The sequence below is a fragment of the Nelusetta ayraudi genome, unplaced genomic scaffold (assembly GCF_046127955.1).
Source record: "Nelusetta ayraudi isolate G7.1 ecotype Tasmania unplaced genomic scaffold, CSIRO-AGI_Nayr_v1 ptg000028l, whole genome shotgun sequence".
Classification (NCBI taxonomy): domain Eukaryota; kingdom Metazoa; phylum Chordata; class Actinopteri; order Tetraodontiformes; family Monacanthidae; genus Nelusetta; species Nelusetta ayraudi.
This window is the reverse complement of record NW_027466078.1, coordinates 2635869-2653661: the sequence shown is the minus strand read 5'-3', so window position 1 is coordinate 2653661 and position 17793 is coordinate 2635869. Positions and strand designations below refer to the sequence as shown.

At 47.3% G+C, this 17793-nt stretch overlaps 1 protein-coding gene and 1 long non-coding RNA gene across 6 annotated transcripts in view; one reads left to right on the top strand and one right to left on the bottom strand.

Moving 5' to 3' along the window:
• The window catches only part of LOC142891207 (uncharacterized), a 132376-nt gene that overhangs the window by 34700 nt on the left and 79883 nt on the right, over positions 1-17793 (top strand). The gene's annotated exons all lie outside the window — the stretch shown is intronic.
• On the bottom strand, positions 763-16750 carry slc37a1 (solute carrier family 37 member 1). Of its 5 annotated transcripts, none has more exons than XM_076030634.1 (21): positions 16616-16750; positions 15039-15244; positions 11389-11470; positions 10859-10943; positions 10665-10743; positions 9725-9860; positions 9553-9629; positions 8835-9001; positions 8641-8693; positions 8475-8537; positions 8130-8246; positions 7733-7855; positions 7145-7235; positions 6060-6122; positions 5861-5946; positions 4925-4973; positions 4767-4840; positions 4601-4679; positions 4326-4423; positions 4139-4203; positions 763-2049 (listed from the first exon to the last, which is right to left on the bottom strand). In XM_076030634.1, exons 2-21 carry the CDS (start codon positions 15092-15094, stop codon positions 2034-2036), a joined length of 1659 nt encoding a protein of 552 aa, XP_075886749.1. In that variant the 5' UTR covers positions 15095-15244; positions 16616-16750; the 3' UTR covers positions 763-2033. The 5 variants fall into 5 exon arrangements, with proteins under 5 accessions (XP_075886749.1, XP_075886745.1, XP_075886747.1 ...); XM_076030630.1 differs by lacking the exon at positions 16616-16750 and adding an exon at positions 16184-16403; XM_076030632.1 differs by lacking the exon at positions 16616-16750 and adding an exon at positions 16184-16403 and having other exon boundaries at positions 8157-8246.

Here is a 17793-nt window from a genome sequence, read left to right as displayed (position 1 = left end):
AGCGAGTTGTGGTCAACAATTTCAAAAGCAAACGATTCTTCCAACGACCATGAGCAGAGATACCACGGCTCTCGAAGACCCCAAGTCCCTCTGAGCTCGCCAAGAAGGCGGAGACCAACGGGGACTGAGGGGCTTGGCCCGGCCCGGCCCGGCCTACTGCGGCCCGGACCCTGGTGTCATCCTGTGAAGTGGCGGCTCCTTGCGTGTGTGGCTGTCAGTGAGTGGGCTGTGTCAGCTGATGGCTGCCAGCACCAGCTGAGGCTGGAGGCCTCTTCAGCCCTGCAGTAACATGCCGAGCAGACAGGAGCCATCAAAAACACAACCACCCTGAAAGAGTTAAGACTTTACCCACAATCCTCTTGGGGGCTCAACTGGAAGCAGCTCAGCCACTGAGTTTTCAGGACGACTTGTCTTTATTTTTGCTTTTGTACGTTGTTGTCGAACAGAATGTGTCCATAGGGTTGCTTTCAATTTGACCTCCATGACCTTTGGTGAACCACACTTTGCTCCTCCCACATGTGATAAGCACAGATTTTAAAGGTCAAAATAAAACTCCATAGGTCTAAATGTTTGACTTTCTAATTCATTGTTTTGTTGCTAGTCAAATAGCCAAATGTGACAGACCCATTTTATGACAACAATGGAAAACAAGCAAATAATAATAATAATTTAAACAAACAAAACCTAAACTGGGACAGCAACGCTCACTTCCAAATCCTGTGGTATTTTTTTTTCGGGTCAACTGTAAAAGCCTCAAAAATATTCTTTTTAAATTATTTTAATTTTTACAAAATTGGAACCCCCAGCATGACAACAAACAAGGCACACAATGTTTCAAGTACACACACAGTTACCGCACATGGTACACAAAATGTGCTCCGCCTGTCTGTTTGTGCTACCCAGATTACAGTACACAGATTACAGATTACGGCCAATAAATTAACAGAGAGACATGACAACAAATCCACAATCACCATCATGTGTTTTTGTGCTTCACTCAACAACATGATTTTCACTGCCACCAAAAAAAAAAAAGAAAAGAAAAGTTTGCAGTAAAAGGGACAGTTCACCACGAAGGCCCCTGGTACATAAAATAAACTTTTTTTTTTTCTTTGAATAGCTCTGAACTGGCCCTTTAATTGCACTGACTAACTCATTAATTCCCAGCTACGACCTCCGGCCCTTCACCACTGACCCTCCGTCGCGGCTCCACTCATGCTCCGCCCACTTCCACACAGGTGAGCGTCAAACATCCTCTTAGAAAAATAAAACTTTGGTGCCTTTTAGACAAAAAGGAAAAAAAAACAAAAAAAAAACAACAACAACCCACAACCGAGTGGAATAAATTGGCACTTTTGTCAAAACAAGTCAGTTTTAAATGACAATACGCACGTCTTTGGTTCAGTAAGGCAAAGCGACGCTGATGACGGCGGGGATGAGGTGAGTGGTCGTGGCCCCTCCCCGCCCCCTGGACAGCCAAGTTCCCCGAAGATCAACTAAGCTGACATTTTGGGTGAACTGGCCCTTTAGAGCTCCTTGGTAGTCTGAGCTTTTTTACTTTAGCTTTTAGCCAAGACGTTCCTCCAGGCGGCACGCATTGAATTATTTTTTGAACCACTTTGTGCCAAGGCAATCGTCTCATCAGTCCTTCAGCAGCTAACTGGCTAGCTTAGCGGCGACTAGCCAACGAGCAGGTGTTTGCCTGCTTTGGAGACACGTTTTTGACGGACGGGGGAGAAGAGCCGTGGGCGGGGTCAAGTTCTCTGCCGGTGATCGCCGTTTCGGAAGGTCGTGCTCCCTGGAGGAATGTAAGTAAGGCTATGATTGGGTGAGAGGCTGAAACCTTCATGGATCCACCTGAAGGCTGCTTTTGGTTTAAAAAACAAACAAACAAAAAAAAAAACAGCAAGAAAACGTTCTTCAGCTCGATATCACCACGATCCGGCCTACAGCTGACACTCACACACAGTTGGTCCATGTGTGTGTGTGTGTTTACAGTCCAGGTCCAGACGGTGGCGCTGAGCGACAGAGCGTCAGTGTTCCTTCAGCCTGCGGAGCACAGACACAGTAACGGAGTTAGAGGAGTCGTCGACAGATCAGCAGACGTTCCCCTGCGTGGCCACCAGGTGGCAGAGTGAAGCTCTGCTGTCTTTTCTCACCATCAGCAGAATCAGCAGCAGAATAAATGCAGCGTGCTTGGAACTCGAGCATGAAGCGAACACAGTGGCTTGAAGAAAGGTTTTCTTTGGGCCAATCACGGCCCAGTAAGGGACTGGTAGAGGGCGTTCACAGCTTCAGTCAACTTCTGGGGATTTTTACTTTTTTTTTTTTAACAAGGCCAGCTCAACCCTATGGAAGTGCATTGCTGCCAAACTAGAAAAAAATCACGTAATAATGTGATTGTTTCACGAAACGATGTAATGGTTTCACATTATAAGGGGAAAGTTTAATGTTATTTCATGACACTTATCACGGAATGTGATAGTTTCACGTTATAATGTTAAAATCAACACGTAAAAACATGAAAGTTTCAAGAAATATCGTGAAACTAAATATACATATATATATATATATATATATATATATATATATGTATATATGTATATATATATATATATATGTATATATACACATATATGTATATATATATATATATATATATATATATATATATACATATATATATATATATATATATAACACTCGTGATGGATTGATACCTTTTTTGATTTCCTATACTGATACTTTACCTTGAAATCTAGAGGAAGTTTTTTTTCAATAAATATCAATGTCGGCCCTCGGCTTTGTCCAAGTTTTACATTTTGGCCCTCTGTGTATTTGAGTTTGACACCCCTGGGTTCGGTGAGAAGCTGCTTTGAAGTTGACCAGAGACGACCTGAGGGCTTAAGGTGGACGACCGGGCCCTTGAAGAGAGGGTCTTTTGTCGGCTGGGAAGCCACTCGGAGCCACGGCTTGGGATGTGCGTTTGCCAGCAAACGACGTGGTGGCCGCACTCTTGGATTAACTGATGGATGGAAATAAGGACGCAACCTTCACTACTGATTTGTGGACGTGCAATGTTGGCCCTGTAAGCTGACCAAGCCTGACAATCTGGGGCCTTTGTTTTTTTTTATTTTATGTCAGCCATTTGCTTTCAATGCTCATTCTCGTGCACACAGCATTTGCTTGTTTAAAAAACAAACAAACAAACAAATAAATCTGTACATTTCTGGAAACAACGGTTCTTGGTTTTTGTTTTATTAGGAGTGATCTCTTGACATTTGGTTAGGGCAGATCTACAAGTAAAATTTGTTAAATCCAGTTTTTCTTACGTACAGGTGTGCACAAACTACAGGTGAATCTAAATTTAAAAATTAATAAACATAAATATGTTATCGGTTGTCTGTCTTGAAGAACAGGAAGTTATCGGTATCGGCTTGAAAACACATACCGTGCGTTCCGAATATATCCGGCTGCTGCATGTATCAGGTGAGCAGCAGCCAGAGTGCACGAGTCAGCAGAGCGGTGGTAATGTCGGCGGTGTATCTGCTCAACACACTTTTCTTTTTCTTCTGTGTGGAACAGCAGATCCAGCTCCCTTTTTTCACTGTGCAACTTCCTTTCCCAGGTGCATTTCTCCTCACATCTTGTGGCACTGCTTGGTTGGAAATTGCGCTAACGTTCCGGCATTTTTTCGTTGACGGGGGGGGGGCTGGTTGGAAATTGGGCAGCCGCTCTCGGCTCTCTCTACGGCATGTCGTGCCGTGAGGCCAGAGGTGTCGTAAACGGTTGCGGGATCGGATCGGAAAGCTAATTCTGTGCGTTGCAATATCCGATACTGTAATTTCCTCCAGTATCGCACCGGCGCATCTCTAGTTGTGATACTGAGCCCTGTTTTTTTTTTCTAGTGTGGCAGCAATGCACTTCCGTACAAAAATAAAATGATAATAACAAAAAAAAAACTGACTCGCCCCCTGCAGGCCATCCACGGCACTGCGGCCAGTCGCTCATTAACCTGCCGCTCGCTCTGCTTAACCAGAGACTGATCTTCAGAGGTAACGCGAGGTCTGTTCAACCTTCCAACAGCTAGTGTGTGTGTGTGCGCGTGTGTGTGTGTGTGTGTGAGAGAGAGACTCACTGCACGGCAGTGATGGGATGGCTCTGGCTGGAAGACAGCTCCTTCGCTACCAGCCGTAGCAGAAGCTGCAGGGGGAAAAAAACAAACACGCACAACAGGTGACGAGTCGTCTACTGCCTTCTTCACCGCCACCTGGTGGTGGGGCGGGACAACAACAACAACAACAACAACAACAGGAAGTACAGACCAGCAGAGCTAGGAAGTCAGCCGCCATCAGCATGTAGAAGACCTGGTTCCAGCCGCCTCCAGACAACACACCGGCCAGCAGGGGGCCCAGTGCCGCACCTGGAACAAGACTCACGCCAGTCACATCAAAATCTGACTTTCTTCCTTTAACTTGATATATCAGTTGCCTGGAATGGTTATTCATTATTGTTGCCACCTGCAGCTGTGACATCATCATCATCATTATCACATGATCAACAGTAAGCAAGGCTCCACTTCCCCCCTCCCCCGACTGACCTACGGAACCCGTTCCGTCGATGATGGCGGTGACAGTGGACAGTGCCCTGGCGTTGCCCTTCAAACTCTTGTGGGTTCCCTGGAGGGGTCAGAGGTCAAAGGGGAGGTCAGAGGCTGAGTCGGCGGGGCGGGGGCGGGGAGGAGCGGGAGGGAGGGAGGCGCTTACCAGGTCAGCTGACACGGCGGTGGTGATGAGGGCGTACGGTCCGTTGACCAGGCCGCCACACACCAGCAGCATGCCTGACAAACACACACACATACACACATCAGCACTGCTGGTCACCTGACCGCTGGTCACCTGACAACGGGACCAATCAGACTCACCAACAGTCGGTCCTAGACCAAACTCACTGATCATGGAGAATCCATAGAGCTGCAGGAGAGACAAGCCTAGTTTAGAGCTAGAACACACACACACACACACACACACACACACACACACACACACACACACACACACACACACACACACACACACACACACACACCTGACTGAACAATCCCAATTGTTACAAATTTGTGACCACGTTCTACTTCCTGTCCGCCCTGCTGGTAATGTTCTACTTCCTGTTCTACCCTACTGATGATTGCTGTGTCTCAATTCAGGTTCTGCACCCTTTAGACTGAGTGTCCTCCGTCTGAAGGAAGCGTTCTTAGAGTTCCCAGCCTAGAAGGACGGACCAAACCCCGCCTCCCCGGTAACCACTCGGGACGGTCTAGCCTTCGGCGTATTTCCTCGTTTCGTCACCGCCGTTCCCTCCTGCTGGCCAACCCCGGAAGTGACGTTTTTATAGTATCAAGCTAACCATTGGTTTGCCATCTAACGATGCCGTTGGATGATCAAATAAATAAAATCCTACGTTAAAAACTGGATACTTTATGTGAAACTTCAATATTTAGATTTATATGTCGTGTCTTAACCAGTACATGCCGCTAATTTCAGCTGACTTTCCAGGATCCTACGATACTTTGCAGCAGCACGCTAAGCATCATGGGATACCCAAGTACGCGAAGGATAGTAGCGGTGCATCCTTGGAATCGGCTAAAACTAGTGCGTATTTCCGAGGGTGCAGTTTCAGCGTCCTAAGCACCCTCGGGAATTGGGACAAGCCTTCGCGCAGTGCTATGACGCAACTTCCTTCCAAAATGCGTACTTCAAGGACGCAGACCCTGAATTGAGACACAGCAGATGTTTTACTTCCTTTCTGACCCTGCTGGCGATGTTCTACTTCCTGTCTGACCCTGCTGATGATGACTCACTGTGGGAGCAGCCAGCAGCAGCATGACGGCGCAGGTTGAGGCCCTCTTCCCCAGTTTGTCAGAGACCACACCTGCTAGGATCCCTCCTGCACGCAGACACACAAAGACCAAACCCACAAGCTGTTAGTGGCCATTCTATTATTAACACACACACGCACGCACAAATACACAACGAAAAAAAGAGACCCGTCATACGTACCCACAATCCCCCCAACATCAAACAGGGTGGACAGGTCTCCGGCTTTCTTGGCATCAAGGTGAGCTGAAAGACAGATGTGCGCCACAGTGTCAGTGTAAAGGTCCTTACACACCTGGAGCGAATTAGCTAGCCGAATAATTTTTTTTTTTTTTTTTTACAAATCGAAGTCAATGTTTGCGCAGCCATAAAGCAAAGGTTATTTTTTCGCTCCTGTGTCAAATTTTTTTGCAGGACAAAAGGCGAATGCTGAACCTCCAACCAATCAAAATGATGTTGGCTTTTTTGATTATTATTTATTATTTTATTTATTTATTTATTTAAAGCCGTGGTGGGGTGGTTCATGTTACGCACGTAAAAAACAAAACTTCTTGGTCGCCACACTTTAAAAAAAATGCTATCATTTATTCTTTCGTTTAATTCTGTTCCGAAAATCTTCCGAAATTACAAACACACCCAAAGGAAAACGAAAAAATCTTTTATGGCAACAGGAACTTAAAGAACGTGGTCAAAAAACTGTTTATAACCGCCGTTTCGTAACGTAAAATTTAGCATCTTCCACCTGCGCCGCCCGTATTCACCTGACCTAGATCAACCCGACGCACACAACACGCTCTCTCAAGACAGAAAAAAACAAACAACAATAATATTAATGCAATAATTCTAGCAAAACAATAAGAAGAAAACACATCACCCCTATAAACTAAGGTGGTCGGCATGCGAAAGCCATTCATTTAATTGCTGCAACACCTCTCTCAAGAACAATATTGGCTGAACCTAAATCCTTCGATTCTTTTTCTTTTTTGCGTCAACCATCACCAGGACAGCGTCAGTTGAGAATGGAGTCGCTCCATTGTTTCTCTTTCGGCGTGACAGAAAAGGCCCCAAACTTAATTCGCTTAGCAAATTTCAGACGCATACTCGCGTTGCGCTTGGTGTGTACAGAATAAAAATAGCTGGTGAACATTCGCATTTCCGCGTCTCCTAATCGCGTCGCTTTGCCCTTTTCCCCCGGTGCGCAAGGACCTTAAGACTATATAGATGCTGTTGCTAACTGCAGCTTGTCCACCAGGTGTCGCTGTTCTCACCTGCCTTGGTGATGTAGAGAGGCAGCCAGAAGAGGAAGGTGTAGCTGACCAGCTTAGCGAAGAGCAGACAGAGAGAGAACTCCACCACGCCCTGTGCGCACACACACACACACACACACACACACACACACACACACACACACACACACACACACACACACACACACACACACACACACACCAATCAATGACTTTCACTGAACTAAACCACTTGAAGTAGCTACTGGTGTGAAGTTAAGTTGACACATCTCCAAACTTCTCCACCAGAGCACTGGAGAGAGAGAGAGAGAGAGAGAGAGAGAGAGAGAGGGAGGGAGAGAGAGAGAGAGAGAGACAGACAGACAGAGAGAAAGAGAGAGGGAGGGAAGGAGAGGGGGGAGAGAGAGAGAGAGAGAGAGAGGGAAGGAGAGGGAGAGAGAGCGGGAGGGAGAGAGGGAAAGAGAGAGACAGAAAGAGACAAAGAGGGGGACAGAGAGAGAGAGGGAAGGAGAGGGGAGAGAGAGGGAAGGAGAAAGAAGGAAGAAAGAGAGAGAGAGAGAGAGTGGGGCAGAGGGAGAGACAGAGTGTGTGTGTGTGTGTGAGACTGACTGGTATGCGCAGGGCTCCCATGAAGCTGATGGGCGTCGGCTCTGCCTCCCTCTTCACCACCACCACCGGCTGGACGGGGACACACACGCTGTCTCTGGGCAGCAGCAGCTCCGTGTCACAGCCCTGGAGACAGGAGGGTCAGAGGTCAAGGGCTCCGCCGTCCCATCAATCAGGTCCACCCCAGCCAACTCATCGGCGAGGCTGCCTCTCTTCCCACCCAATCACTGAACCAGAATCGATGGGATCAATTGGTGGACTTTTCCACCCACCCGGCGCACAGACCAGCGGAGGGGGGTGTGGCTCCCAAACCAAGCGGGAGGATCGGAAGCTGAGAGTGAAGTCAGCCACGCCCCCCCAAAAAATCAACTCGACGGCTGATTGGTCACCGATTGATTATGAGCGAGCGCGTCGGGACGGCGATCACCGCTTCTGGCTCCGCCCACCGCGGCTGCGACTGTTTTCTGCTGCAGTCGCCGACGCTCCACTGGTGAAACTCGTTGTCGTAGCAGTACACCTGAGCCAATCACATCGTCCCGTCTGTTAGACAACAACACCTGGACTCGCCCACCGACACCACTGCGGCAGCTGCTGCTGCTGCTGTTAATGCTGCTGCTTGTCTTCTTAGTTTAGGTTGTTTTTAGGAAATCACTGGCGGAATGTACACACACACACACACACACACACACACACACACACACACACACACACACACACACACACACACACACACACACACACACACCTGGACGTTGGTGTCATACTTCATGGAGTGTCCGTTCACACCGCTCCGGTGCATTGGTTTCACCTGCAACCACCAAATAATAAAAGTCATTCATTTATCGTGTGTGTGTGTGTGTGTGTGTGTGTGTGTGTGTGTGTGTGTGTGTGTGTGTGTGTGTAGAACTCACGCTGCTGCCTGTGGAGCAGCTCTGAGGGTTGATACTCTTCAGGTCGTTTGGATCTATGAGCGGGACAAAAAAACAAAAAAACAGAAGTCACCAAAAAGGTTCCTGCAGGGGGCACCGGTGAGGAGCAGCGGAAACTGTCGCTAAAAAGAAAACAACAACAAAGTGGTGGGGTCCTGGGGGCGGGGTCGACTCACGCTCGATGAGGAAGAAGAAGCAGACCACGCCCATGGCGGCGATGATGAGTCCCGGCACGATGAAGGACAGGCCCCAGTTGGAGGAGACCCAGTAGCCAGCGATCAGCGAGCCCAGGATGTTGCCCACCGAGGTGTGCGAGTTCCACAGCCCCATGATGAGCCCGCGCCTGGCAGGAAGTGACAACACATCACATCACATCACATCACTTCACTTTGCCCTGCAAGCGCTGCACCGTGAACTACATGCCCTGTTAAAAAAAACAAAAACAAAAACAACACATCGGCCCTATATATGTATGTGTATATATATATACACATACATACATATATATACATATACATACACATATATATATATACATACATATATATATACATATATGTATATACATATATGTATATATGTATATACATATATACATATATACATATATGTATATATATATATATGATATATACTTTATACTTATACTTTATATATCATGTAACTCACTAAACAAACACACACAAAATTAGCTTTAGCGTCACTACTCCATTTTCTTCTTTTGCTTTATTGCTAAGCTAATGGAAGGTGGTAGAGTCTAGACTCTAGAGTCTGTCTGAACTACCAGCACACACACACACACACACACACACACACACACACACACACACACACACACACACACACACACACACACACACACACACACACACACACACACACACACACACACACCTTCCTTTCCCGAACCAGTTTCCGATGCAGGTCACCACACTAGGCCAGCCGGTGGTCTGCACCAGGCCGTTGGCCACCTGCAGTGGGTGGGATATAGGTGGGAAGTCAGTCTCACTGGCCTGCAGCTGCACTTTCCACCAGCGAGTGGGGACAGGAGGGAGCGGCGCCTCACCTGGACGAAGACGTAGAAGCGCATGCTGTGGATGTTGTAGACGTAGCCCAGGCCAAACAGGCAGGTGAACAGGCCGCTACTGAGCATGCCCACTGTCAGGTAGAGTCGGATGGGCAGGCGCTCCCCGATGATGCCGCTGCCATGACCCGCAGAGATGACATCACAGTGGAAAAAAAACAAAAACAAAAAAAACAACAACAATATTTTTTTCAACACCAATACACCATAAAAAAAAAAACACTTGCTAGCAATGCTAACCAGCCTAGCTAACCAATCATCACTGTATCTTTAGATCAGGGGTCACCAACACCAGGTGGCGCCCCCCGAAGGACCATGTGAGTTGCCCCCTGCAGGCCTGTTTTAAAAATAGCACAACTCGTTTGAAGATGTTCTTTCATTCTGTTGCTATTGTTTTGTATTCATGACAGTGTCTTAAAAATGAGATAATAAAAAGCACTTTTACGACACAGGAAGTTTAGAGAAGTTCAGGTGAACAGTTGTAAACTGCGTGTTTGTGAAATGCAACCGATGCAATTTTGTTCAAAACGCAGATTTGCAAACACAAACGTGGCGACAGAGTTCAGGATCGGTTCCAATGGTTTGTCAGTGGCGAAAAGTCAACATGGAACTTCTTCAAGTGACGGTCTGAAAATGTGAACGACTGTTGAGATTACCAAAGATGAAGAGTTGAATATTGCTATTATCTGTAGACAACCTTGTTAAGTCATTGCAGAGGAGTACAGTGAGAAATCCCGGACATGATCGGTGTCTTCGCATAAAAGAACACTGTTAAGAATGCAGCATACACGTTGCCCTTCGTGTGACTCAGCTGCCATGAAGTAGCGCCCAGGTTCAAAAAGGTTAGTGACCCTGCTATAGATTCTCTACTTCAGTTACTGAACAACGCTGATGCAGCAGGTGCAGCAGGTGCGGCTCTCACCTGAGGTACATCCCCACAGCGTAGGCACACAGGAAGGAGTAATCCATGGCGCCCAGCAGCTGCTTGTAGTTCCTCTGGTCTGCCAGCAGGAGACAGTGCATCAGACACACACACACACACACACACACACACACACACTTAGTGAAAGCGAAGAGCAGCAGCAGCAGCAGGGGGCGCTGTGGAGCTGTACCCACCAAAGGGCTTCCAGCTGCAGTCCACGCTCGACTGCAGGCCGGTGGCCGACTCGCCTGCCGGTGAGCAATTCTTGTGGAGCTCGCTCTGCCGAGGGGAGCGAGAGAGAGGTGAGACAACAGAGAGACACACACACACGCAGGAAACAGGTGTCATTAGCAAGGTGAAGTGAAGCACCCTCAGTGGTCGACACCTCCTCTCCTTTTTACAGTTTCTCTCTCTCTCTCTCTCTCTCTCTCTCTCTCTGTTTTCCCTCCGACTTGCTGGTTTTCTCTCTGCATGACTTCCTCGGTATGTGGCTCTGTGATTGGCTGATTTTATTTCAGCACAAGGTCACATGAAATATCAACCTGGCTTAAAAAAGCGTCTGCTAATGAATTGTAAACACATGAACGAACACTTTTTATTTCATTAAAATGACATTTACTTTCTTTCAACATGTGAGACTCTTTTTTTTTTCTTTCTTTCTGCACCTCAGCTTCAGCCGTGGGGGGGTGGGGGTGAGGGAGGGGGAGGGGGGGGATTGTGGTACCTTGACGATGCTGATGGGCTTCCTGGAAAGGTGGAAGCTGGTGTAGAGCAGGAAGGTGAGGACCAGGGTGAAGGCCTTGTACCTGCACAGACAAGAGACAGACAGCGATGAGCACAGACGCTCCAGGCTGGGAGGCTCGGCGGCGCCTCCTCCAGCGCACGCCTCCCCGACACGCATCGCTCGCGAAAGCCCAATCGTGCCGAGCGAGACCGAGGGCGTGTCAAAGGTCACCGCCGGCTGCAGCAGCAGGACATCCTGCACTGCGTTGTTTACCCTCAGGCTGTCACATGACGCCGGCCCTGCGTCTCAGCCGACTGAGAGCAAACACAAAGGCAACTGGAACGACCTTTACACAGGAGCTGTTGTGTAACAGCTGCAACCTCCATTCTGATGATGGTGACGACGATGATGATGATGAAGATGATGATGATGATGATGATGATGAACTGTGAATATGAAGCTCCTATATTCTATCCACTCTCTGTCCTGTCCTTCACTTCTTATTTTTTGGCTCTAGTGTACGTGTGCGTGTGTGTGCGTGTGTGTGTGTGTGTGTGTGTGTGTGTGTGTAAAAACACACAGGCCCTCTGTGAGGTCACAAAGGGTCCCACAGGCCACCGAGGCCACCCTGTCTTCGCTAGGAGGTGTTGTGATCATTAATGGAGTGAAGCTGACGATGAGACACAACACGGGGGACCTTTAAATGTGAGCGCAGCCACGTTGCCATGGCAACTGAACAACTAAACACAGGGCTCAGTTTCAACACTGACACCGGAGAGGACACCTTTGTCTGTTTTTTTTCCTGATGATTTCTAATCCGACGCGAACATTCAGTATTATCGTTCCGCTACTTGATGTTCACTGCTAACGCTAACTGCTGGGTTCTGCTTGCTCTTCCACCAAAACATCATTTTTTTTTTACATATCAAACTTTTACATTTTTCTATCATGTTTCTATGTATGAACAAATAGTTCAGTTTCACACGTTGTCTGTTATACACTGTTGCAAAAAAACAACAACAATGGATGACACTTTTACACTGCCACAGCGCTCGTTAAGGTCACATGATTATTGTTGGGACTAGGGACGTCCGATTCGACGTCATTTTTATCGGTACGATACGAACATTTTTCCAATAAAAAGATCCGATAAATGAATGCGACGTGAATTAATGAAACGGGAAACGTTTGCAGGCTGAGTAGCGACAAAACAGGCCATGACTAACCCAGGCTACGTCATCTATCGCACCTTATTAGCAGGACCCAAGCCTGGCCCCGTCACTGCCTGACTAATAACAAAGAAGACGTCGAGTTTTAACACAACGCATCTTATAGCTCACCTGAAAAGTCTTTTTTTTTTTTTCCCTAAAGGAATTTTGTTAACATGCGTGACGCAGTCAAATCATTCATTCTGAATTCTATAAATCTTTGGTTCTTAATTCACTTTATGCTTGAGGATGCACTTTGCTTTATTTATTTGATCATTTGATGATTTGAACAATTTTGTAATTGAGGTTGACATGTTATTGCATATAATCTTATATTTGAAAAATACTTGACTCAACTCGACAGACATCTTTACAGATAAGCCATTGCTCTGTTCAACAATTCAAGGGTTGCATTTTTTTTTTCTTAAAATTGAGTTTTTCCGCTCTGTTACATTTCTGTAATGGCATGAAAAAAATAAATATTTGAAGAGCAACAAACTTTTCTTTGCTGTTATCGACAGGCCAGAGCACCTGAAATATCAGTTTTCCATCGCTGCATCCTGCACAAACTGCACATTATTTGGATTGGAAATTGTATTAAATATAAAAATATGACTCTTATCGGTTATCGGTGTCAGTTGAAATTTTTCATATCGTGCATCACGAGTTGGGACGCAATAACTGCAATGTTAAACAGCTCTTATTCTTCTTCTTCTTCATCATCATCATCATCATCATCATCATCATCATCATCATCATCATCATCATCATCATCATCATCATCATCATCATCATCATCATCATCTTTTATCACAGCTCTTTCAGTTCAACATGTCACCAAACCAAAGACTAAGGGCCAGATCCTCTAAAAAGGGCGCGCAGCGCTAAAATGCGGCGCATTTTGCGGCGGGATTGCACCCGCAATCTGCGCCACAAATGCGGGGATCCACAAAGGCTTTTGCGCTAATGACATGCAGGCGCAAACACGCCCGCGAATGCGGCACCTGAAACAGGTGCGAATGTTGCGGTCTGGCAACCTGAGAGCAGTTTGCGCCAAAGGTTGTCGGTGAGTGCGTGTGTTTGACAGCGAAACTCTGCTAGCATAAAGGCGCTCCTGTGCGCGCCTGGCATTACGATGCCTCCTCCGTCTACCAAGACTGCTGCCATAATGAAGAGAAAGTCAAGACGCGTTAGTCACCAACACCTGAGTACCATTTGTATTTCCATAGCCTATCTAAAATATTGGCATATATACTTCAGTCTATGCCGATCTATATATAAGATTTCGGGAGCCATATATATATCTCAGGCTTTCCAGAGAGGAAAGTTTCACTCAGAAGCAAGAAACACTCTGACAGACAGAAGCTGCACCTGGTTTTGGCTTGCGGTGTTTGCGTCTGTCAAACTGCGCGCGGACACGAGCGCAAACTCTTCCTGGATCTGCCGCTGTTTGAATGAGGCATATTTGCATAGAAGGGGGTGTCCTTTTGCGTCTAATGACTCATTTCAATTCATTCAAATGACTCTGGCGCAGCCCTGCCGCTCCCTGCGCCTCGGAGCATTTTGCGCCGATTTCCACGTTTGCGTCCCCTCTGTGGATCTGGCCCCAAGACTTCCTCTTGGAGCCACAGCAGTGAGGCCAAACACACACACACACACACACACACACACACACACACACACACACACACACACACACACACACACACACACACACACACACACACACACACACACACACCTTTATTGATGAGATAGAGGTGGTAAAAGGTGTGACAAGGTCCTGTAGCAAATGTTTATGAGCCAGGAGAGAGAAGTTCAGAGTACAGTACAGTAAAACTGATAGTGTCAGAAGAAATAGTGTCAGTGTCCCTAGTGGAAGAAGACTGGAGAAAAACTGGTGGTAACTAGGGAAAAAAGTGAGAAAAATGGAGAAAAACAGGGGATAACTGAAGAAGAAAAAACGAGAAAACTGGAAAGACACTGGAGAACACGAGAGAAAAACTGATGGTAATTAGATTAAAAAAAATTGTGAAAACTGAAAAAATTGGAGGTAATGGGAAAGAATTGTGAGAACTGGAGAAAAACTAAAGGTCACAGGAGAAAAAAGGGAGAAAACGAGAAAATAGGAGGGGAATAACTGGAGCCTGTGCTTTGTCTTAAGAATTAGACAGCTTTCATGTAGAAGCATCCCAAAAGTCCCTTTGGGCCACCAGCCACTGATCAACCTGCCAAACTGAGGTCAGGTCCTGCACTGGAACATCAACTGTCTGTGACACCCGAGGTTGAGCGCCACCCAGAAGCCTGACAGCACGTGTGCTGTCATTCTTTAAGGTGGGCTGCGCGCGTGTGTGAGTGCAGTGGACGGCCGAAGACAGAATGCGGTATTTCCTGTTGACCAACCCGCCACCGGGCTGGAAACCAAGTCGGCCGAAGACTCACCACTGGTTTCTGTCGAAGGACACCAGCAGGCGGATCCCGGGAGGCAGGGCTGCCATGTTTGAAGGTCTGGAGGCCGACCACAGCTGGGAGAGAAGGAGGCGGGGCTTATGGAGAGCGCACCACAGCGGCGCCGCTGATTGGCTGTGTCTGGGAGGACGTGAGCGAGACGTCAACGGGATGCATGGTGGACCGAGAGGACGCTGAAGCTGAAGAAGACAGAGGGGGATAAAGTAAAGGAATCAGACGACATCCGTTTGAAAAGTCACAAAGAGACACGTATGGCCAGTACTCTGATTACTGAGTAACCATGGCAGTAAGGCAATACTCCAAGTACACATGGTGTATCTGCCAACGCAAAGTTGTTTGTTCTCCGGCAACGGCTGAAAAAGAAAGACACCGCTGCCGAGTCTATGGGACCTCCAGGCCCGCTGCCCCCTGCTGGGTGGGGGTGTAAGGTTGGTAAACAGCAGATTGGAGAAGCCTTTACAGATTATTTATTGAAGTGCTGACCGCAGTTCAGTTGTCTGCATTTCCTAAATATTGTGCACACAATGCGGTCCACGCAATTTTTTTTTTCACATCATAAACAGTTGTCACATCCAGTCGCGTTTTTAATTTATGAAACAAATAACACGTTATAATGCTATAAAGTTGTTTGGTTTTTTTTCTCCCTACTGTTTGTTGCGATTCTTTGAACACGTCCAAAGCAGGACGACATTGCCCTACTTGTCATCTCGCTCTACCTCAGCAGACCCGGAGGATGCTCAGAACACGTATGCCGGTTGAACTGAAGTCTTTCGCACATGGAGTTTGATGGAGTAATCAGCGTCTTTACTGCGAGTATGAAAAGCTCAGATTTTACTGGTCTCAAATTGAAGGACGGTGTATTCTTTAACGCTCCTTTATTATTGGCTTCAGTGAATGTAAACGCGCTGACTGACCCCTCTGCCCCCCTCCCCTCCCCTCCCGGCCTTTGTCCGCCCTTGGCTCAGATATCCCGGAACCTCCTGCGGCTCCTTCAACATCTTTATGCAGACCCGAACTCGAGCCCACCGCCGCGAGCAACACAAATCACGGTACCCCAAACACACGGAACCGAGACAGTAAAGCAGCCCGAGTTCACAAGCGAACGAATCAACACGAACCCAAACCTGGGGATCAGCCGATCGGAGCATCCGTCTCGTCGGAGGTGGACAAACCCAATCGCACAGCCCCGGAGCTCGACTTTATTCTCGGATCCGCGTTCCTCACGCACCGACCGTTCCTAGCCCGGCCACAGTCAACAGTGGAGACAATAAAGTCATCCCGGTGACAGTAAACCGAGATAACCGACGAGGAAGCCGCCGCCGCCGCCGCCGACGTCGTCCTCCCTCGCCCCCCCGTCCTCCCCTGTTCCGGAAACAGCGTCGCGGTCACATCGCAGGCTCGCGCCGAGCTGTCGGCTCGCTTTCACGGCTGCTCGCCAAAAACGGCTCATCGGCGCGATCACGCGGCTGGCTCGCGTGGCAGCACGCTCGCTCGCCCGCCCGCCCGCCTGCCAAAACGTGTCGCCACGCGGCGCCGGGGGCCTCTCTTACCCTGTGGGGTCGTCCCGGTGCTCGCTCGTCAGGCGGGCAGCTCGTGAACACGTCGCCCGTTTCAACTTCCTCGTCCGGGAGAGAGAGAGAGGGAGAGGGAGAGAGAGGGAGAAAGAGAGAGAGAGGCACCGTCAACACACACACACACACACACACACACACACACACACACACACACAGGGCTGGACGTACTCCGCTGTGACGTCACCACCTGGTCGGACTCGCGCGGAAGTTTGAATCCCGCCTAAACTGGGCTGCAGCTGCAGCCAACAGCGCGCGGCCGCATTTCTACAAGTTTCCCGTCCTGAAGGCTGAAACACACACCGAGCCATGCTTGTTTTTTGTTTGTTTGTTTGTTTGTTTTGTTTGCTTGCTGTGTATTTTGAGGCTGCAGTCGAGCTGCTAGACGTTCATGGGCGTTTATCTAAAAAAAAGCCTATTGTCACACGCGGACTTATCAAGTACAGGCTTCAGTGGAAATCAACCAATCCAAATGTGTTCAATAGGGGTGGGCAATTTAAAAAAAACGATTAATTTAACTTTTTTTTTTATTATTATTTTTTTAGATTAACCGATAAATGTTTTAATACCTGAAATATTGTTTCGTTTTTCTCGAATTTAGACTATTTTCCCATTATAGCTTTACACATTGTCAAAATACCCAGACTTGACTTGACATGGGGGATAGGAGGGGGGGGGGGGATTAATTGTGGCCACAGTATAAATATGATGTGCTCATAACATACTCATTTGTCCTCACAAAATATGAATTTATTCCCAAGAAAATACTCATTTGTTTCCACAAAATACTGTTTTGTGGGAAGAGAATAAATATAACATGCACACAAAGTGTTTATTTGTGGCCACGAAATAGTCTGGGGCAGTCTGCTAACATTAGCTACCCGTTAGAATGTACTAAACACAAACCTCATTAAATAACTGTATAAATGTGGGACATATCAACAACATACTGACAAAAACATAATAAAAAAAAGACTTAGGATGCCCCATAGTGAAATACAGTTTCTAGGTATTTAATATACATGTTATGTTTATTTAATGGTCAGAAATTGGTATTTCATGGGAACAAATTAGTATTTCATGGTAATAAATGAATATTTTCTGTCACAGTTTGGACTGTGGAGATTTTTAGAGACAGCTTTGTCTCCTTAGATAGC